Source organism: Eubalaena glacialis, chromosome 3 (genome assembly GCF_028564815.1).
Source record: "Eubalaena glacialis isolate mEubGla1 chromosome 3, mEubGla1.1.hap2.+ XY, whole genome shotgun sequence".
Classification (NCBI taxonomy): domain Eukaryota; kingdom Metazoa; phylum Chordata; class Mammalia; order Artiodactyla; family Balaenidae; genus Eubalaena; species Eubalaena glacialis.
This window is the reverse complement of record NC_083718.1, coordinates 166,704,386-166,723,441: the sequence shown is the minus strand read 5'-3', so window position 1 is coordinate 166,723,441 and position 19,056 is coordinate 166,704,386. Positions and strand designations below refer to the sequence as shown.

General features: G+C 43.7%; 1 protein-coding gene across 4 annotated transcripts in view; it reads right to left on the bottom strand.

Annotated features, from left to right (window-relative positions):
- Nucleotides 1-19,056, bottom strand: part of KIAA0319L (KIAA0319 like) — a 105,914-nt gene that overhangs the window by 11,433 nt on the left and 75,425 nt on the right. For 3 of the 4 annotated variants that reach the window (XM_061184501.1, XM_061184499.1, XM_061184500.1), the window contains exons 9-18: nt 17,355-17,487; nt 14,079-14,307; nt 12,786-12,909; nt 11,905-12,037; nt 10,006-10,154; nt 8,439-8,590; nt 7,933-8,071; nt 6,229-6,388; nt 1,026-1,168; nt 53-175 (exon numbers count right to left, since the gene is read on the bottom strand). In XM_061184501.1, the coding sequence (XP_061040484.1) occupies nt 53-175; nt 1,026-1,168; nt 6,229-6,388; nt 7,933-8,071; nt 8,439-8,590; nt 10,006-10,154; nt 11,905-12,037; nt 12,786-12,909; nt 14,079-14,307; nt 17,355-17,487 (1,485 nt within the window). Of the gene's footprint in view, nt 1-52; nt 176-1,025; nt 1,169-6,228; nt 6,389-7,932; nt 8,072-8,438; nt 8,591-10,005; nt 10,155-11,904; nt 12,038-12,785; nt 12,910-14,078; nt 14,308-17,354; nt 17,488-19,056 lie in introns of those variants that run through there. The other variant, XM_061184502.1, reaches the window with a different exon arrangement.

Below are 19,056 nucleotides of genomic sequence, written 5' to 3'. Positions count from 1 at the left end.
GAGCCACATTCAATGCCAAACCAGCTGGCACAGTTCCAAGCAGAAAACTCACCACAGTTGCTATCTCCATCCCTCAGCTGCACCTTGATGAAATTCTCCATCCAAAAAGGGTCACAGATACAGCGTTTGGTGAATGAATCACAGTGGCCATGGTCAGAACAGTTCAACTGGCATGCTGAAAGTAGCAGGAAAGGGAAAAAAGTCAACGGGAGTCAGAGCCGGGGGTTGACCAAATTCCAGTGCCCCCGAAGTTACGAAGGGATCCCCTGCTCAATGGCCTGTGATGACATTTCCTGGAGACCTGCCCCAAGAACCGTTATAGCTGGACACAGTGCCCATTATTATCATCATGGATAAAACTGGAGCAGTTAGAAAGGCTCCAGATTGTTTTTACTTGCTGTTTCTCCATATCAGCAGTTCTTAATCTTTCATGTCCCACAGACCCCCTTCTCTGAATAACTGCCAAAATAAAACACATAGTATTACAAAGGAAGGCAATTATACTATACATGTTTTTGAAGTATTTAAGAATACAAAACTTTAAAATCATATGTGTGTCTTTATTAAAATATTAAGTAACAAGATCTAGAAGTGTGTGTAACAACTGTCATAATTTTGAAGTGGTGATGAGTAAAAATGCTATTTCATTATGTAGTATGATACAAAATTATCTGAGATTTCTATTGCCTGAAAGTCACATGTTCTGTTAATACTAACTGAAGTTTCTTGCCTACCTTCATGATTGAGGAAAACAATAAATTTCAGCTAGAGGTTCGTGAAAATAAAGATGTAATTTTTTTCCCATTCAAACTCACAGCCCCTCTGAATGCTATCTCAGGGGCCCATGGAAGGTTAAGAAGCTCTGCAACGAGTCGAGACTCTTTCAAAAAAAAATGGTAGTTGAGGAAAGTGATTATCTCCTTGTTCCCAGAGAACAGGAAATGAAGCCCAAGGACAGGAGGGACTGACAGGTGAGCTGTGGACACTGGGTGGACTCTCGTTCCCAACTTCCCAGAATTACTCACTGACAGTATTGATTTCCAGGGCTCTGAATATCAGAAAGTCTGCCTTTTGCTTCCGCAGCTCACTCTTGAGCATCACTGCCACCTCATGGCCTTTGAAGATCTGGTGAGGAGGCTCATTTTGAACAAAAAATACCATCTTGGTGCTGCAGAGACATGCAACAGTATGAATGAGCTGAAGCTGTCAACACGATAGCAGTAGCTATCATTTGCTAAGTGCCTTCTGTTTGTGCCAGACCCTGTGCTAAGTGTTATACACATTCTCTCACAGGAAGCCCGTGAGAAAGGGGTTATCAGCATCATCTCCATTTTACAGAGGACAACATTGGGGCTCAGAGGGGTTAAGTAACTTGCCCAAGGTCACACAGTTAATTATGGCAGAGCCAGATCCCAACCCTGATATGTCTGACTCTAAAGCCTATGCTTTTAGAAAAGGCCTAAGCTGCCCCAACTAACAAGAAGACCTATTCCAAAAGGTAACTGGAGGCCAGAAAAATGGAGATTTGGTTATGGGTACATCCCTGCTGTTAGCCTTTTAACAGCTAAGAGTGTGGTGCTGTTGGGTTTGTGCCTGGGTTATCTGTAAGACAAACCACAGTGCTTTGTAAAATATAAATTGTTGGACAGCATCAAAGCATTATCCACAGGTCAAAACATAGCCAAAATGATCATTACTATGACAGCAACAATAAAGACCCTACACAATGGTGTGGCCGGTGCAAGATTATGTTATTCTAGGCCCAGAATCTGTTTGCTTTCTGACCGTCAACTTCTGTCCAAGGTAGACCATGTCTGAACTCACTTCTGGGTGGCACAAAATCTGTTCTCTCTGTCTTGGTCTCCATTTTTGGCAGCCTGCTTCGTGACTCCGTGTTAGTCTCACAAAACTGAACTTTCCCAATCAGTGGGTCACACTGGGTTTATAGGTGAGCCCCAGGTATTGATCCCCACAGCACACAGGGTGGCTGGGTGGGACCTGGGTATCCCAGAGGCCCTGGACCAGCTGCTTCCAGTGTAATTGTCTATTTATCCCAAAGTGCCATATAAACAGCATCATTTTCTATGGGTGGATTGACATGAAAGTTTGGGAAGCCCTGTCCTAAAAGACTTTTAAAAGCTTGCTGCATAGTGAGGCTAACAATGGGGTATTATAAACTCCAGAATCAAGAAACAAACCTTTTCCATAAAAGATTTGTGGTCATTTCTCATATATACACTACTATATATAAAACAGATAACTAATGAGAACCTACTATATAGCACAGGGAACTCTACTCACTGTTCTGTGGTGACCTAAATGGGAAGGAAATCTAAAAAAGAGTGGATATATGTATATGTATAACTGCTTCACTTTGCTGTATAGCAGAAACTAACACAACATTGTAAAGCAACTATACTTCAATAAAAATTAATTTAAAGAAATATGTGGTCATTTCTCATATTTTCTCCTAGTTACCTAATTCATGCTTACAGTTTCAATTTCTGTCTATATACAAATAACCCTCAAATCTTTGTCTCCTCTTCCTATGTCCCTCCTGAGTGACCAAATCTGTATCTGCAAATGCTTGCTAGAATATCTATACCAGATCTTCCACAGGCATCTCAAATCCAACATGTTCCAAAATAAACTTATAATAATCACTAACTCATTATGTGTTAGAGACTACACAAACATTATCTTATGTAATCTTCAACAACCCTGTAATATGGGTGCTAGCATTTTTATAAGTGAAGAACGGGTTCAGAGAGGCGCAGTAATCTGCCCATTGTCACAAAGCTGCCACTAACAGAGCAGGGCTCAGAAGCCAGGTCTGCCAGGTGTGAGGCCCATGCTCTTTCCCACTGTAATACACTATCTCCCTCCAATCATATCCTCCTCCTGAATTCCTCAGCTAAGCCAATCTAGGCCAAGCCTGAAACCCAGAGTCACTGCGATGCTTCTCTCTTCCTCGTGTCCCAGATGCAGTGATGGCAAGTGTGCAAGCAAACCCTTCCGCAACGCTCTTACCCGCACTCTCGCTAGTGCCTTCCACTGCTTTGTCCCAGCCAGTTCCCACCAGCTTGATCGATCCCAGCAGCCACCTTCCCTTTTCCTATTCCCAGGCTGCTGAGCAGAGGTTAAAAAGAGTCCTAAACATCATGCTGTCTCTGACCCAGTGAACCCTGACTGCATATTAGATTCACCTGGGGAGTTTTAAAATTTTAGGTGCCCAGACCTCACTCCAGACCAACTGAATCGTAATCTGTGGGGGTGAGGCTTGGGTAATGGTATGTTCATAAAAGCTCTAGGTGATACTATTATGCAGCTGGAGTTGGGAATCGCTGCTCTCACCTCATGTCTCTAACCTTGGTTGAGACCCCAATATTGCTCAAAGCCAGCATCCTTTCCTGGAGCTGCTGTTCTCAACCTTTACCACTTTCCTCAGGCTGCCCACCTCATTCTCACCTCCTCAAAGCAGATGGCCTTGCCTCCAGTTTCAGAGAAAAAACAGGACGTTGGTACCAATACTCTCAAATTTCACCCTTCTATACTTCTGAATTCACCCATAATAGCACATCTTCCCTCCTTTCCTCGTACCTCCAGGGAAAGTCCTGCTCCTGCTCTGCCCACAGCCAGCGCCCCAGACCTACCTCCATTTATAACCCGCCTCCCCAGTCTCCACCATCTACCTTTCCTCTGCACCTTCCCCTCAGTCTATAAAAATGTTCAAGTATTTCCTATCTTTAAAAGGTGTTCTTCTGAGCTTGTCTCCCATACTGTTTTCAACACCAGCCTCTGCAAAGACGCATTATACTTACCATCTCTGTATCCTCAAACTATGAAAAAAATTGTCTCCCAGCATCTAAGTAAAATGATCTCACTATAGTTCTGACGATCTACTAGTTACAAACCCAAAAGCCTGTTCTGCGTGCTCACCACACCTGTCTCTATAGCACCTGAATCCTTTGGCAGCCCCCCTTACTGCCAGCTTGTCCCTTAACTGCCAGCAGACCGCTCCCACCTGGTTTTCCTCCCATCTCTCTGATGGCTGTTTCTTAGTTTCCTTTGCTGGCCCTTCTTTCCTTGCCTCCCCCTTAAATATTGATGTTCTCCAGAGCTCTGTCCTCAACCCTCTTGACACTCTCCCAGTGTGACTCATCTGTCCTCATGGCCTTAATGCCTGCCTGTATGTAGTGACTCCCTATCTCAGGCCTTTCCTTTCACCTCAAGTTCCAGCCTATACGTGCTACTACCTGTCCCTATGTAACCCATAAGATACCCCAAATAAAGCAGTCAAAACTGAACTCATTATCTTTTCTTTGAAACTGGTTCCTTTTGTATCCCTAATCTCAGTTAATGGCATTCACCATCTATCTAGGCATCCAAACAAAAATCCTCATATCTGATGACTTTCATTCCGCAAAGGTCACCAAGTCCTACTGATTTACCTCTGAATTTCTTTTAATTTCCTCTTCTCTTCTGCCATTTCCACTGCCACTACCTCAATTCAGGTGTTATCACCTTTTTTACTAGACTAGTCCAAAAGCGTCCTGATTGGTCTCCCAGCCTTTGGTCTCTCCCTACTGTTTTTTTTTTTTTTTTTGGCCGAGCCGTGCAGCCTGTGGGATCTTAGTTCCCCGCTGTGTGCCATGCGGGATCTTAGTTCCCCAGACCAGGGATCGAACCTGCACTCCCTGCAGTGGAAGCGCGGCGTCTTAACAAATGGACTGCAAGGGATGTCCTGATCTCTCCCTATTTTAGTCTAGCCTCCACACTACCGATCTCCCTAAGGAAAAAAAAAAAATCTAATATCCCTGCTTCAAAAACAAAACAAACAAAAAATCCACACATATAAAACCAACTAACTTGAGTCCTCCTATCCAAAGTATTAAAACTAAACTGCTTGGCTTGCTTATGACTGTTCTCAGTCTACAGAGCCAGCCTTATTGTCCCCCATATCCTAGGGCCCAGTAAATGCTCTGAACCCCAGGACTTCTTCCAGAGGAAACTCTGTACTTTCATACCACAGGACCATTGCTCATGCTGTTCCCCTATTCTGAATTTCCTCCTAGTCCTTCTATGCTTGATCAGTGCAAGTTTTACTTCTGGAAAATCTTTGGACTACATCAACCCTCCTGGAAGAATTAATCGCCCTTGCCTGTGTCTCCATGATTGTGTTACCTGAAAACTGGGTTCTCTACGTGGTGTTGAGCCAAAAGACACAACCAAGCCAAAAACGAGGAGAAGGAAGACTTTTATCACTTGCGGCAAGTAAGGAGAACACCGGGATCTTTCCCAAAGCAGTGTCTCCGTGAGCAGCAAAACTGCGGAAGCTTTAAGCTCAGGGTACATGCATATTTGTGAAGGGGCTTGAGCAGAGGAGAATTCAGCATAGAATTGGGACAAAAGTCGACAGAGTCCAAGCTTTAGCTGAGGGTCATGAGGGTCAGAAAAGGTCGATATCATCATTCCTTAGGTTCCAGTTGATCTGGTTGTCGAGTACTTCAGGCTACCTTTACCACTGAAACAGAACTGGGAGTCTTTACAACTGATTTACTATTTTTGCTATTGTTACTTCTCTTGCCTGAAAAGAGTCATTTGTTCCTGCATTCTTTTTTGTTTTGTTTTGGCCACACCATGCGGCTTGTGGGACCTCAGTTCCCCGACCAGGGATTGAACCCGGGCCAAGGCAGTGAAAGCCTGGAATCCTAACCACTAAGCCACCAGGGAACTCCCTGTTCCTGACTTCATTTTTTCCCTTAAGATCATTCATTACTGAGACCTGTTCAAGGGCAAGTACTGTGGCCAGGCTTAGATCACAAAATGGCTTAGGCCAAAAATGGCTTTGCTTAGGTCAAGAAAGCCATGTCTGGTTCTCTTTCTCTGGGGACCCCCTACACTATCTGCTTACAATAGCACTTATTCTGTCAAATCCACCCTGTACTGATGCTATATGTTAACCTGATTATCTCCCCTACTAGACTATGGTCTTCAAACATCATAGACCTCTTCTGACCTTGCACCCTGCTGCAGTGTCTAGTACAGAGTCCATTACCTGTACTAGAAGAGTACATTTCTTCTTCATTAAAAAAATGAACACCATGAGTGGTTCCTGGTCAGAGACCCCACCCTTCTCTACCTACCCACGCTATTTCTCGGCTCAGTCAAGAAGCCCAGGGGACCCCCTGGTCTTTCCTTTTCTCCCCCCATTCATTGCCCAGCTACCTCTGCTCCGTGTACGGCTGAATCTTTTGCACAATGATGTCGGAATCCAGCACCCCCAGGAGGACCCCAATCTGGCGGATGAACATCCCCTTCAGCCTCTCAGTTAGCTGACTGACGTTGACATCCAAGATGATCTCCACCAGGTTGTTTTTCCTGGGATCTGGAAAGCATGTGGATCAGTCATGGCTTTAGAAGTAGGAGAGTTAACATAGACCTGCCACTGTGCATGTGCTCTGGTCCAGGAGAGAATGTGGTGAGAGCACTCAGAAATGCAACTGCCCTCCTTCAAAATGGAAAGGCACAATAGTGAATTCCCCATTGCTTTGTCCTGGTCCCCAGCAATCTGGGGCTGGCTTGGAGAGCTTCAGAAGCACGCCTGGTCTCTACACCAACCTGGCAATTACCACATATGTGCTGGGGACCAGGCCGAAGTGATGGGGTTTAGTGAAGGAAGTGGGGAACAGAGAAACACTTCAAGGTTTATTTTAAAAGTCTCTGCCCAGTTGGCTTTGCTGAACTCTCCAGGCCAAGTGGCAGGTATCTAGCAATCTCTCCTGATCCAATCTGATTTTCAGTAACTTGCTGTACTTTGTCTACAACAATGGGAGGGAAATTTTCCATCTCAACAATCTTATGGGAATGCATCTGCCCTACAGTGTTGAAAACCATAAACACAAAGGAAATACAGGCAGCCAAGAAACAAGGATTTCCTTAAAACAACATCACAGCTGGACGATGTTTTTACAACTCTAGAACTATAAGACCATTGTGCTTTACACTTCTGATTATGTCCTAAAGACTATTCTACACTTGCAACTTAAAAGTGACTATTCAGAATACCTATTCACATACTTGGATGCACCATTTGCCTGTCCTGATGTATAATTTATATAATTAGTAGACTATCTGTGATCTGATTTTAAACACAGAAGAGACTTTACAGTGTCTTGGCTGTTGTCCTTCCGAGAGGTAGGACAAGGACTGGAAGACCTGCCAAGATCCCTTCCCATCCAAGACATCTGTACATTAGCTTGGCCTAGATAATAAAGAGTAGGTTTAAAGTTAATACCTTCTCATCAGTTGTTCAGGAATTTATAAAGCTCTACCTCACCCTGTACTCACTTCCTCCCTATTACCAAATTAGCCTCGATACAAAACAAAAACATGGTTCTATTTAAGAAAGAAATTTTATTTCTGCAAATCTTAAAAATGTAAAGGATGCCAGTTACTTTACCTTCCCTGAGGGTTGTCAGATAAAGCCTGAGGCTCAACTTACAAAAATAAATCATTTTCTGCAGCTGGGTGCTGATAAGACATCATGACTCAAGTTATTCCTGTGCTCAGATTCCCAAAGCACCCTGAGCCCTCTCTCATCAGTCACACGTAGAGGAGAAAGCGCTGGAGTAGGGGCCCAAAGGCCTGGCTCTGACACAACTGCTGTGTGAAGCTGAGCAAGCCCTGCCCTCTCTGAGTTTCTGTTTCTCCATCTGAGCTAAGTAGGGGGAGGTCCATATTTCTGCATGTGTAGGAGAGGTCTTGTTGGAACAGAAAGTCTCTAAGGAGTTCTTAGCTTGGGGGTTCTAGATTTTTTTAAAGCTGGATATGCCATCTGGCTCTGTCCATGCTGGGCGAAGGGTCTCAAGATCGAGGCCCTGCTAGGCTGATCTAGCAATTCCACTCCAACTCCTCACTAAATGAACTCACCAGGTTTCACCTCCACAGTGGTCCGGTCTGTGTCACTCTCACCCTTCGCATCAGTCACTTTCAGGTGAAATGTGTAGGTTCCCTCGACCAGGTTGGAAAGAAAGAGGACAGGGTGGTGGTCAGAGTGATTTAACACCTCCTGTGGGGTTGAACGACATGGCTATATGGCAGAACAAAACCACACTCCTTTCGTGGAGTCAGCTGTTGTGTCTGTCATAACTAAGTCCCCTCTGGGCTAGACGGCTTTGACTCGGGGCAGTTCCTGCTCTGTGATGGCACTATAGCCCACAGCAACCAGGATCAGGGAGAAGAATCACATTCTGTTCCACACTAGCTTGAGGGGTGACCCTAAGCAAGTCATTTAACCTCCCTGGATTTCAGAGCACAATCCAGGTTTGACATAAGAGACCGCTTGGTTAAAACAGGTACTGGAGTGTTTAGCTCAGCCTCCTCTCCTCATCGCACCACCTTGACCTGTGTAGCTCTCCACCTGCTGGCACACTCACCCCTGCAGCTGGGCTCCCCTCGTCTCGAGTCCAGAGGTAGTTGACTATCCCCTTGTCATCTGAGGACTTGGAGCCGTCCAGCTCTGCCGTGTCTGTGGGCAAGGTAATTACCACATTCCCAGTTATCTTGGCTATAGGTGGTTTGTTCATTTCTAAACAAAGAGAAACCATGGAAAAAAATGTAACATTCAGAAAAAGAAGAAATGCTTCTCGTGATGCTTATAAGGAAATTAAACTTCAAAATTATCTTAAATGGAGAACTGTTTTAAGTGCTTATCCATGCCAGCAACTAACAGTGTAGAGTTAACGCCACCAGTGCCACAGGTCCTGAGGCTCCAGTCCCACCCAGAGAAATGTTCCCCTGACACCAGTACAGTAGAGGGGACAAGTATAGTTTCCTCCTGTATTCTCATAGCAGCCTCCCCCAAAGGAATTCATTTCTCTGCTTGGGGATATATGATGATTGGTAACGAAGGCCTAAAGTGGATTAAAGCCCTGAAGTTCAGGTTTCATCAGCTGATACCACAAATTATCTTCAAAATATGGCTGAAAATGTTATTCTCTGAACATCTTTTTTGACTCCTTCCTTAGCACTTTAATAGAGAAAAAGAAGAGCGACACTTTTCTTATTCTGGGCCCCACCTGCAGCTCTGTTTACTCAGTGTGTGCTCTCTACTCACTGAGTTCAGTATACTGTGTTTGGGGATCACCTGCATATCTGATAGTTTTTCCTACCATCAGCTTATAGACCTCTCCCAAGACCATCACTGATCACTGTGCCTGCAAACCAGAGCAAGGCCAATCCACTTTTGTTCAGGTTGGCCTCAGCGTGCATGCTCCTAGGATGAGCATAGGAAGCTACAGTGCAGGGCAGTCATTCTAAGGTCTGACAGCAGGTGTCACTGTAGCTAGCAGGAGAGTCACAGAAACCCCAGCAGCAGAGGCAAAATAAAAATGCAGGGCTTCCCTGATGGCGCAGTGGTTAAGAATCCGCCTACCAATGCAGGGGACACGGGTTCGAGCCCTGGTCCGGGAAGATCTCACATGCCACGGAGCAAGTAAGCCCGTGCGCCACAACTACTGAGCCTGCGCTCTAGAGCCCGCGAGCCACAACTACTGAGCCCGAGTGCCACAACTACTGAAGCCCACGTGCCTAGAGCCTGTGCTCCGCAACAAGAGAAGCCACCGCAGTGAGAAGCCTGCGCACTGCAACGAAGAGTAGCCCCCGCTGGCCGCAACTAGAGAAAGCCCATACACAGCAACGAAGACCCAAGGCAGCCAAAAATAAATATATTAATAAATTTATTTATAAAAAAATACAAAGGAAAAAAATCTTAATTCTTTCCCTATTCAACTGAGAAGGAAGGGAGGGAAAACAAGAAGTTAAAATTCACCTTAAAAGTCGCTCACTCAAAGGCTGTTGTAGAAAAGCAACTAACAGCTACCCTAACCTCTAACTTCCTTCCCTACTTTGTCTCTAATCAGTTTCTGCAACCAAACAAGAGATGATGCATTCTTCGGTTATCTGACCCAGAGGCTGCTGCACCAACCCAAGGCAGTGAGGTACCTTCTTTGACAATGACATTCACAGAGCTCTGGCTTTGCAGGTTCCTCTCATCCTTGACGGTCAAGGTGAACACGTAGGTTCCCACTTGCAGCCCAGTCACAGTGGCGACACTGCTGTTAGCATTCTCAAGCTGTACTCCGTCAGGTCCCCTGGACAAAGAGAGAAACCAGAGGGTGGAGTTGTACCTGTCTACTGCTCTCCTGTCCCCGCAGGAGCAGACAATTATTGCCTCAGCTAAAACATGAACTATTGTTTCTCACACCTTGAGAGGGCATGTTTAAAAATATTCCATTTGGACAGAGTGTCATTTGGCCCCAAAATACAGGCTACCTGCTGATCAGAAAATTCCATTCACCAGCTTTCAAACACATCTAGCCTTATCCTTTGTAAGAGCTTCTAGAACATTCAAACTCTTTGCTGCTCCAGTAAAAGGAAGAAAGTGCTCTGAGCAGGTCTCTGATCAAAAGAATGATTTAAGAGTGATGTTTCTGAAAAGCATTTCTGGCCCAGTGGTTGGTTCAGCTCTTGCCAGAAAAGAAGCAAAATGCATTTCTTAATCACATGCCAAACTCCCTCTTGCTGAAAAGTCAGGGAAAGGAAATGGGCCAAGGCTACAGAGGAACTCTCAGGGAAAAACCATCCTCTTCTTAGCAGTTCTACAGGCAAAACTCCCTCCAGCTCCTGGACAGGGGCCACAGAGGACCCAGGATACCCCGTAGCTTTCCCTCCCCCCCGTGGCCTCACGCTGCAGCAGGTGAGCGAGCTCTGGGCCAGCGTGTAGGCACAACACTGCACATGTACCAGAAAGCCCTTCTGCTCAAGGGTCAAAATGCCTCGGAGCTTTCCTTGACACTGCAGGACAACCAGAGAAACCTGTAGACTCCCAGGTTTTGCTCTGTTTTGTTCTGCTGTTTAAATGTATAACCCTGACCCTAGCAGCCCCCCTTGAAACAGATTCTCCTCCAAGAAGCTATGCTAAGGATTATTTCTGCTGTAAACACTAATAAAACTCAACTAAAAGGTTTATCTGCTGTATCTTCAATAAAGTTATAATTAAAACATGCTGGGTTGAGGAAAATTAGGTTCTCCAAAAGATAGAAACGAAAGCTAAGGAAAATCATTTCTAGAATCCAACTCACTAATCATAAGTCAAATGCTTTTACAAGTCAAATTACAGCCCCTCCCCACCCATCTCTAACATCCTAGTCAAAAACAAAAGCAAAAACAAAAAACCCAGTCTGTCCTATGGTTGCTACCTTTGGAAATTGGGAATGCTTTTAACTCTTCCTTGGAATTGCTTCCTGTGGGATCCTGCATATAATCTGAGTTCCGTTTGTTATGGTTTAAAGGAGCTGAAAGAAACTGTGAGAACCAGGAATGGTTCGATTAGGTAATTCCAATTTAATTAGTATTATTTTGGTTATTGTCTTTGGCCTCTGGCTAACATAAATGGTATATGGTATCTTCAAGGAAACAATAAGAGTAATGCTTTCATTTTGGAGATGAATTTTCAATTCTCCTCAAAAGCTGCTCTGTCCCATCCCCCTGACAGCCTTACCCAATTAATTTTGAGCAACAGTATTTTTCTGCTCCATTACCCCTTCCATCCTGCCTCTCAAGAGTAATTAAACTATGCATTTCAGCAAATGGATTGTACCTGTAAAAGCACCAGGACCACAAAGTACTACCTGGGGACAGCTAATGGTAAGCATTCTTTTTTTTTTCTTACAAAAATTATATTTTTCTTAGAGTTGAAGTTTGGGATTGCAAATATTTCTTTCTCAGTAATCCCCCTTGGATAAGCTAATAAGAGAAAGTAAACTCTTAAAAGCAAATAAAACCTTGCTCTTCAAAGGTCTGGAGCCCTTGCATACATAAGGATTTTGTGTCAATACTCACTGTGTTTTTTCCCAGAGATATGAGATAATTTTCTGATCATCTGAGCTTCTGCTGCCATCCAGGGTTGTGCTATCCATGGGAAGGGTCAGCTCTTTATCTGGACCTGCATCTGCCTGTGGAGGCTTGTTGTTTTCTAGAAGACAAGAGACTTGGAGTTCAAAAGCAGGCAGTCCCGCTGGGAAAGGAGAGGAACCAATTGGGACATATGTTCTGGAAGCCTCAAGGGCTCTGCCTCTCCACTCATAGAACTGTCAGATACTGTGTGAGGTAAGGGTATGGTCAGGGAGCTCGCATGAAGAATATAAGACTGAAACGTATAAAACAACTCTGAAGGAACATGGAAGAATATAATGAAGCTACAGTTCCATGCTAAATTTGAAGTATAATGCTATAGGAGTTCAAATGAGAGGGTGTGAAAGATAAGGTAGGGCTTTCTTGAGGAAGTGGGCTTTAAGCTGGCCCTTAAAGGACATGGTGGGAGGAGTTCCCTGGTGGTCTAGTGGTTAGGATTCGGCGCTTTCACTGCTGTGGTCCGGGTTCAATCCCTGGTCGGGGAAGTGAGATACTGCAAGCCACAGCCAGAAAAAAAAAAAAAAATAGGACATGGTAAGATTTGAGCTGGCAGAGACTCTATCTGCTAGCTCCCCTTGAAGGCACAATAACGAGCCAAGAGCAAGGGCACAAGCGAGGCTGTGAAATACTCCTTCTCTCTAGCTATGAAGAAAGCACTAGGGGAATGGACAATAGCAGCTGCCAGGGGCTTGGTGGATTGCTAACTCCCACTTCCACCCTCATAGAGCTCAGAACCCAAGCCCTCTTCTCCCCCCAAGGGCCAAGGGACCAGCCAACAGAAGAGCCTGCACCACAAGGTTAGAACTTACCAGGCTGCACAATAACAGTCACTTGAGCGGTGGCCTGCTGTCCTATTGTGTCAGTCACTGTGAGTTGGTAAGTATAGTCTCCTTCTTGCATGGCAGAGAGCTGCAGGGTCGGTGTTCTAACACCCTGGATATATAAATACAGACAAGTGGGCTCCCGGAATCACATCATACAAGAAGTCCTACTCTGGTCTAAATGGTTTACCCAGTTTTCTAAACCTAGGTTGGTAGTGGGCCATTACCTCCCAATTCAACATAATTACTGAATGCTCAATCAGACACTGTGGGACATCTTGTTAAAAGTTTCACCCTTCAAGGAAATAACCCTCTGACACAGCAACAGTTTCAAATAAAGTCAGAGCTCTCACAAGGTAGGTGAGTACAGGAAAATGTGCAGAGATAATCAAGATCCATTTCTATGACCCAAGCAGAAAGAAAACCATGAACATATAGAAAAATAACACAATTTACAAAACAATGTTCTTCCTACTGAAGCCACACAGCATGATCCTAACAAAGCTGCCTCGATAAAACATGGCAGCAACGACTCAAGATGCTTTGTAATGCTGTGCGTGCCCTTACAGGTCTGTACAGATTCTGCAACAGCGGAGAAACCTAACCTAATACCTTGCAGACATTTTATTTGGCCTTAGGGTTCTTAAAAGTTGGAAAATTTCACATAGAAGTCTAGGTTTCTGTCTTGTCTTGAAAAGCTGGAGGACCTAGCAACACTAGGACGATACTCCAGCGTGGCAACAACCAGCTGCTGACCCCTTTGGTCAGGGCTTACGCCCTCTGGTTTGCCACAGTCCCCATCCAGTTTTCTTCATTTACTTATGTTACCTGCCTGGTGACAGATCTAGTCTCTTCTTAAATATCTCCAGAGAGAAGATGCTCACCATCTAGTCAGGCAATCTCCTCCAATTTGTAATAGAGCTCACTAAGATTTGCACCCTTCAGCAGAAACTAGCACATTTTAAAGCAACTATACTCCGATAAAAATTAATTAAAAAAAAAATTTGCACCCTTGTAGCTTCTAAAGAATTTGACTCCCTGAAATTATCCTAGAGCAGCTACCAGTCTTTTCCTCTAATACTAAACATTTAAGATAAGGTTTTTGCTAATATGTTAACTAAAGGCACCTTAATCTTTCTAGATTTTTTAAAAAATTCAAATGTTCTATTCACTAATCTGACTTTGGTTATTAAGATGGAGAAAAATAAGCCTTGGATGGGTGACCCAGTCCAGCAGCTCTAATTCCCTGGGCAAGAAAAGACAGAAACTATTCCCTCCTACCTGCATCTCCATCACTTTCCCTTTGCTGTTTGGGCTGAGTGACCACTCATAGCTGGTGATGCCGTGATCATCAGTGCTCTGATTCCCAAAGAGGGTGATGGAGTTTTGGGGCAGGGTGATCACTTGGTTGGGGCCTGCATTGGCCACAGGGGGGTAATCCACAGCCTTGTTCACTGTCAGGCTTGCAGTGGTAGAGTTGGTAGCTCCATCAGAGTCTACTACAGTCAAGCTATCAGGAAAGAGAGAGGAATGCAATCAGGGATGGTCTTAAAGAAAGAGGAATAAACACGGAAGAAATGAAAATCAAGGCTAAAAAATACCAATGTGGCAGGATTACCAATCGGTAACCAATTCTAACCCATTCTTTTTGGAAAGTTAGAATAATACTAGAAGCTAACACTGACTGAGGGTTTACTGTGTGCCAGGCACTGTTCTAAGCACTTTGTATCTCATTCAATCCTCACAACAGCTCTATAAAGTACTATCCCCATTTTACTCCTTATACATATGAGGAGACCGAGGCAAAAAGAGGTAAAGTAACTTGCCCAAGCGTGAAAGCTTGAAAATAGTGGAGTCAGGATCTAAATCTAGACAATATATCTCTAGCACCATTTCACTCTGCTGCCTGCATGTGTCTGTGGCTGGGACCTTTATAAGCATTGTCTGATCTGGCCCTCACAACAATCATATAGAATAGGTATCATCAACCTCACTATTACAGAAGCATTAGAGAGGTAAGAAACCTGCCCAGAGCTAAACAGTGAGCCAAGATGCAAGCCCAGTTCTCTGACTCCAAAGCCCAGAACCAAGTCTTAAGAAGCAATAATCCCTGGCCACTATTCCTATGGGGTTCAAAGACGCTACACTAAATAAAGCAAGCTCTGACTGCAGCAGGCTCTCCTCCCATCATCCTGTTTTGGCTGTGTACACAGCACAAGAATGGACTTCCTGGGCAGACAGCCTCTAGGATGGACCAGGAGGGCTAGCTCCAGTAAGATAGGAGCCTGAGATGGAAATGAATTCTCCTACGCAAGCATCCCACAGTTTGTGCCAGTGTGAAAGAGAATTTGCAAGAGAAAAAAAAATGTTCATTTGTAAGAGCAGGCTTCTACCTAAATGATGCCTTCCAGCTGAACAGCCTAAAGCTTCTCTTGCCACCTCAAAATGTGAGCATAAGCAAGCAAGGAGGTTTGGGCTGCTTCCATTTTGCTGACAGAAAGAGGAAAAGCATATAAAAGACATGTCGTTTGTTTAAATCTCACAACCAGCCACAGAAAGAGCCAGACATCTGTGGGGTTTTTATCCCACAATCTCACTTTCTACCTATGGTCTTAAGGGGACTTCTGATATGACAGCCTTTAGAAAAAGAACACAGAAACCAGACACACAGACATGTGCAAATCAGCAAACATCTGAAAAAGAAAAATCCACAGAAGTTTTCCTCTTTCCAGTTTCTCTGTTTTCAGTTTTTTATTTTTTATTTTTTAACATGTCTTATTTGTCTCCTATTTCAGAACAAAAGCAAGTTATAGACAGATGGCAAAATGGCAGCTGCCCATTACGCTGACTTTCACCTCAGACAGTCCCTGGCTTGCACGTAAAAGTTCTGGAACCAAACAGCAGCTGACCACAGGGCTGGGGAAAGAGGCCACTGCCATGTAAAAGCAGGGGAGAGGAAAAGGTAAGTGGAATCAAACAGATTGGACCTTAATGCTAATCAAACCCAATCCCATCATTTCATGGACTGAGGCTTAGAAAAAAAGAACTGCACCCAATATCCCATTCACCCAAAACGCTCTAGGTTAACATTGTGGTTAAAAGCTCAGACTCTGGAATCAGACAACCTGTGTGACCTTGGGCAAGTTACTTAACCTCTCTGTGACTATATTTCCTAATCTGTAAAATAAGAGCCATTATAATATCAGGTACAAGGGTTAAATGAGCTACTGCATGCAAAGAGCTCAGAACAGTACTTAAAACAGTAAATGTTCAAGAAGCAGTAGCTATTATTGTTACTATTTCAAAAAGGATCAACATCGCCCAGGCTAAATTCCATAAATGTTAAAATTCCTATATTAGAAATCCAAGGCGAAAACCAACTCACATTTCCATTTTAACTCAGTGAGAAGGCTCCTACCTTGTTGTAATGGCAGCTACCCTTCATTCACTTGAAGTCTTGAGTCAATGAGAGTGCTGCTAAGTCGGAACTTGTATATTTATTTATATGGTAGGTGCTGTGCTAGGACATTCCTTGCTGCGTCTCTGGTAGTGTCTAAAACGTGATTAATCTCAGATCCAGTGGGGAAGACAGATACCCATGAACAAGCCGTTGCACCATGGCAGGCACCACATAGAGGCACTGAGTGCAACAGGGAAAGAGGAGGGACAGACCCTCTCCTCTCTGGAGGGATCTCAGAGAGCCTCACAGAAAACTGAGGAGGTCCTTAAAGATAGGCGGAGTCCCAACAGATTGAGAAGGGCATTCAAGGAAGCATAAACAAAATATATATAGGCCAAGTCAAGGAGCAGAGTAGAATGAGTCCTGACTTGGGGATTAGAAAATCTGCATTTCAGCTCTAGCTGTGTGACCTCAGAGAAGTTAGTAAATACACCAAGCCTCATTTTTCTCAGATGTAAAATGAGGATGGTATAGTGTACATATGGTGTTTGCGTGACACTCGTGTACGAGTGCTTCGTAGCCTACAATGAATAATGCAAATATAAGGAGGATTACTCTAGGGTCAGCCTCACACTCATTAATCACAGTCTAGTATATCAACACTAGTTCCCAAAAGAACTGACTTTGAATCAAATTCTCTGAAAAGCCCCAACAGAGAAAGATGCTACAAATCATATTCAAATAAACCACTAAGTCAAAAGTAAAGATTTTGATATATCCTAAGTTGAGGAAGCATTTCCCAAAGGGGAGAGATGAGAGTAGATTCCTTCTAGATTTTTCCAGAGAAAAGGCAAAGGAAGATGGGCCCTTTCACTTAATGACAGAAATTCTAAAAAAAGGTTTGGATATATGCCAAATAAGGCTTTGAGAAGGATTAGCTGTGTGGATCCTGATCTATTATGCAAAGACCTTTGCCCTAAAAAGTTATCACTATTGTGACCACAGTTACAACATGGCTCAAAGAACCAGTGGAACCAAAGGCTATATCAGCCAACTCTACAGGGAATTTGATATCTGTCAGAGTGACTCCTATAAGAATGTAAAACCCACAAGGGGAAAAAAATGGCCTATGGTAAACTTGAAGGATCCAAATTTACCTGAAAGTGTAGTTCCCAGGGACGAGCTTACTTAGTTTTAATATGGCCGTATCTTCAGAAATCTTCTCTTCTCTCAGAGGTCCCTTAAGTTCTTCCCAATGGTACTGGACGATTTTATCATCATCCGTGCTTTCTTGACCATAAAGAAATATCAGTTACAGCATGAGAGCACTGGGTCTTAGCACTTATCCAGTTTACACAAACCAGGGCAACTACCCAGAGATTTGAGGCTAGGAAAACTTCATGAAATTACAGACTATCTCTCCAGAGTGTTTCTTCCCTCGGATTATTGGGTCATTCTGCCTCTCTATGAATATTCCACTGCGTAGTTTTCCAAGGACTCCAACACAGGCAACCTCTGGTTAAAACGGTACTGTATTAAGTATATGTATAAAAAAAGGAGAATCAAAAGGTCTTAAACACATGAAAAGATACTCAACCTCACGTAAAAAAGAAATGCAAATTTAAATTACACTTGAGATAGCATTTTTTAACCTCTCAAATTGGTAAACACCGAAGTTTCACAACACATTATGTGGGTAAAAGTGTGGGGAAAGAGGCCCCCTCATAAGTCATGGTGGAAGCATAAATTGATACAACCTCTATAAGGAGCAATTTGGGAAAATTTATCTTTGTCCCTGTAATTCCTCTTCTAAGAATTTAAGCCTTCAGATATACTTGCACTTGTGTTGTGTATCTGTAGGACATTTAATACTTGTGTTAAATGTCATGCTTACAAGATTATTCATGATAACGTTATTTGTAATAGCAAGTCAAAAATAATCTAAATGGTCATCAATAGAGATTAAAAACAAGTACATATTCATACAATGAAATCATATATTCATATCATGGAAGGCTATGTAATCATTAAAGGAAAAAAAGAATGAAGAAGTATTGCATGTATTAATTCAGAAAAATTCTCCAACATATAGAAACAAACACTGTACGTAACAGTGCGCGTAATGTGTGTCACAAGGACAGTATATGTATTTTCTCATATACGCATCAAATATCTCTGGAAAGATACATAAGATAATACCATTGGTTGTCTGGAGGAAAACTGGATAGTTGGGAGACCGGGAGGGTAGTGATTCTTTTCACTGTGTACCTTTACATATTATTCAACTTTGATCTAATCAAAAATATAAAATAAAATGGTACTAAGTGAACCCTTTCTGCCACTCTCACAAGTGTTTCTTCCTATTCTGCCTCTTCCTCTTGGCCTGCTACTCTTCTGTCCTCCTCTTCTGGCCAGAATCACCTACATGAAAGGTTTAACCCGCTAGAGATCCCTCTGTTAAAGTGGCAGCTGCCTCTGCCACAAGCCCCTGTTGTGCCAAGACACTCAGGGGTGACAGGGCCTTAACGGGCCTCCAGGGAGACCAAGCCAATGCTGGAGGGCGACAGGCCCGAAACCTCTTGCACACATAGAGCCAAGGCCCAGAAATCCTCTCATGTCACCCATCAGGTGACACTACTCTGAAGGGTGACATGTTAACAATGGGCCCAGGCAGGGGTGTGTGCTCCATTCTATGAGTCTCTCCAGGAGAAGGCTGACGAGAATCTTGCTAGGCAGTGATGGCTGAGTGAGAGCTCTTTGTCAAGACTCTCAGTTACTTATCTTGTCATGATAGGAAGGAGCTTTGTTTCCATAGCTAAGGATGGCAACTCCAGGCAAGCGAATTTGAAAACCAGCAAG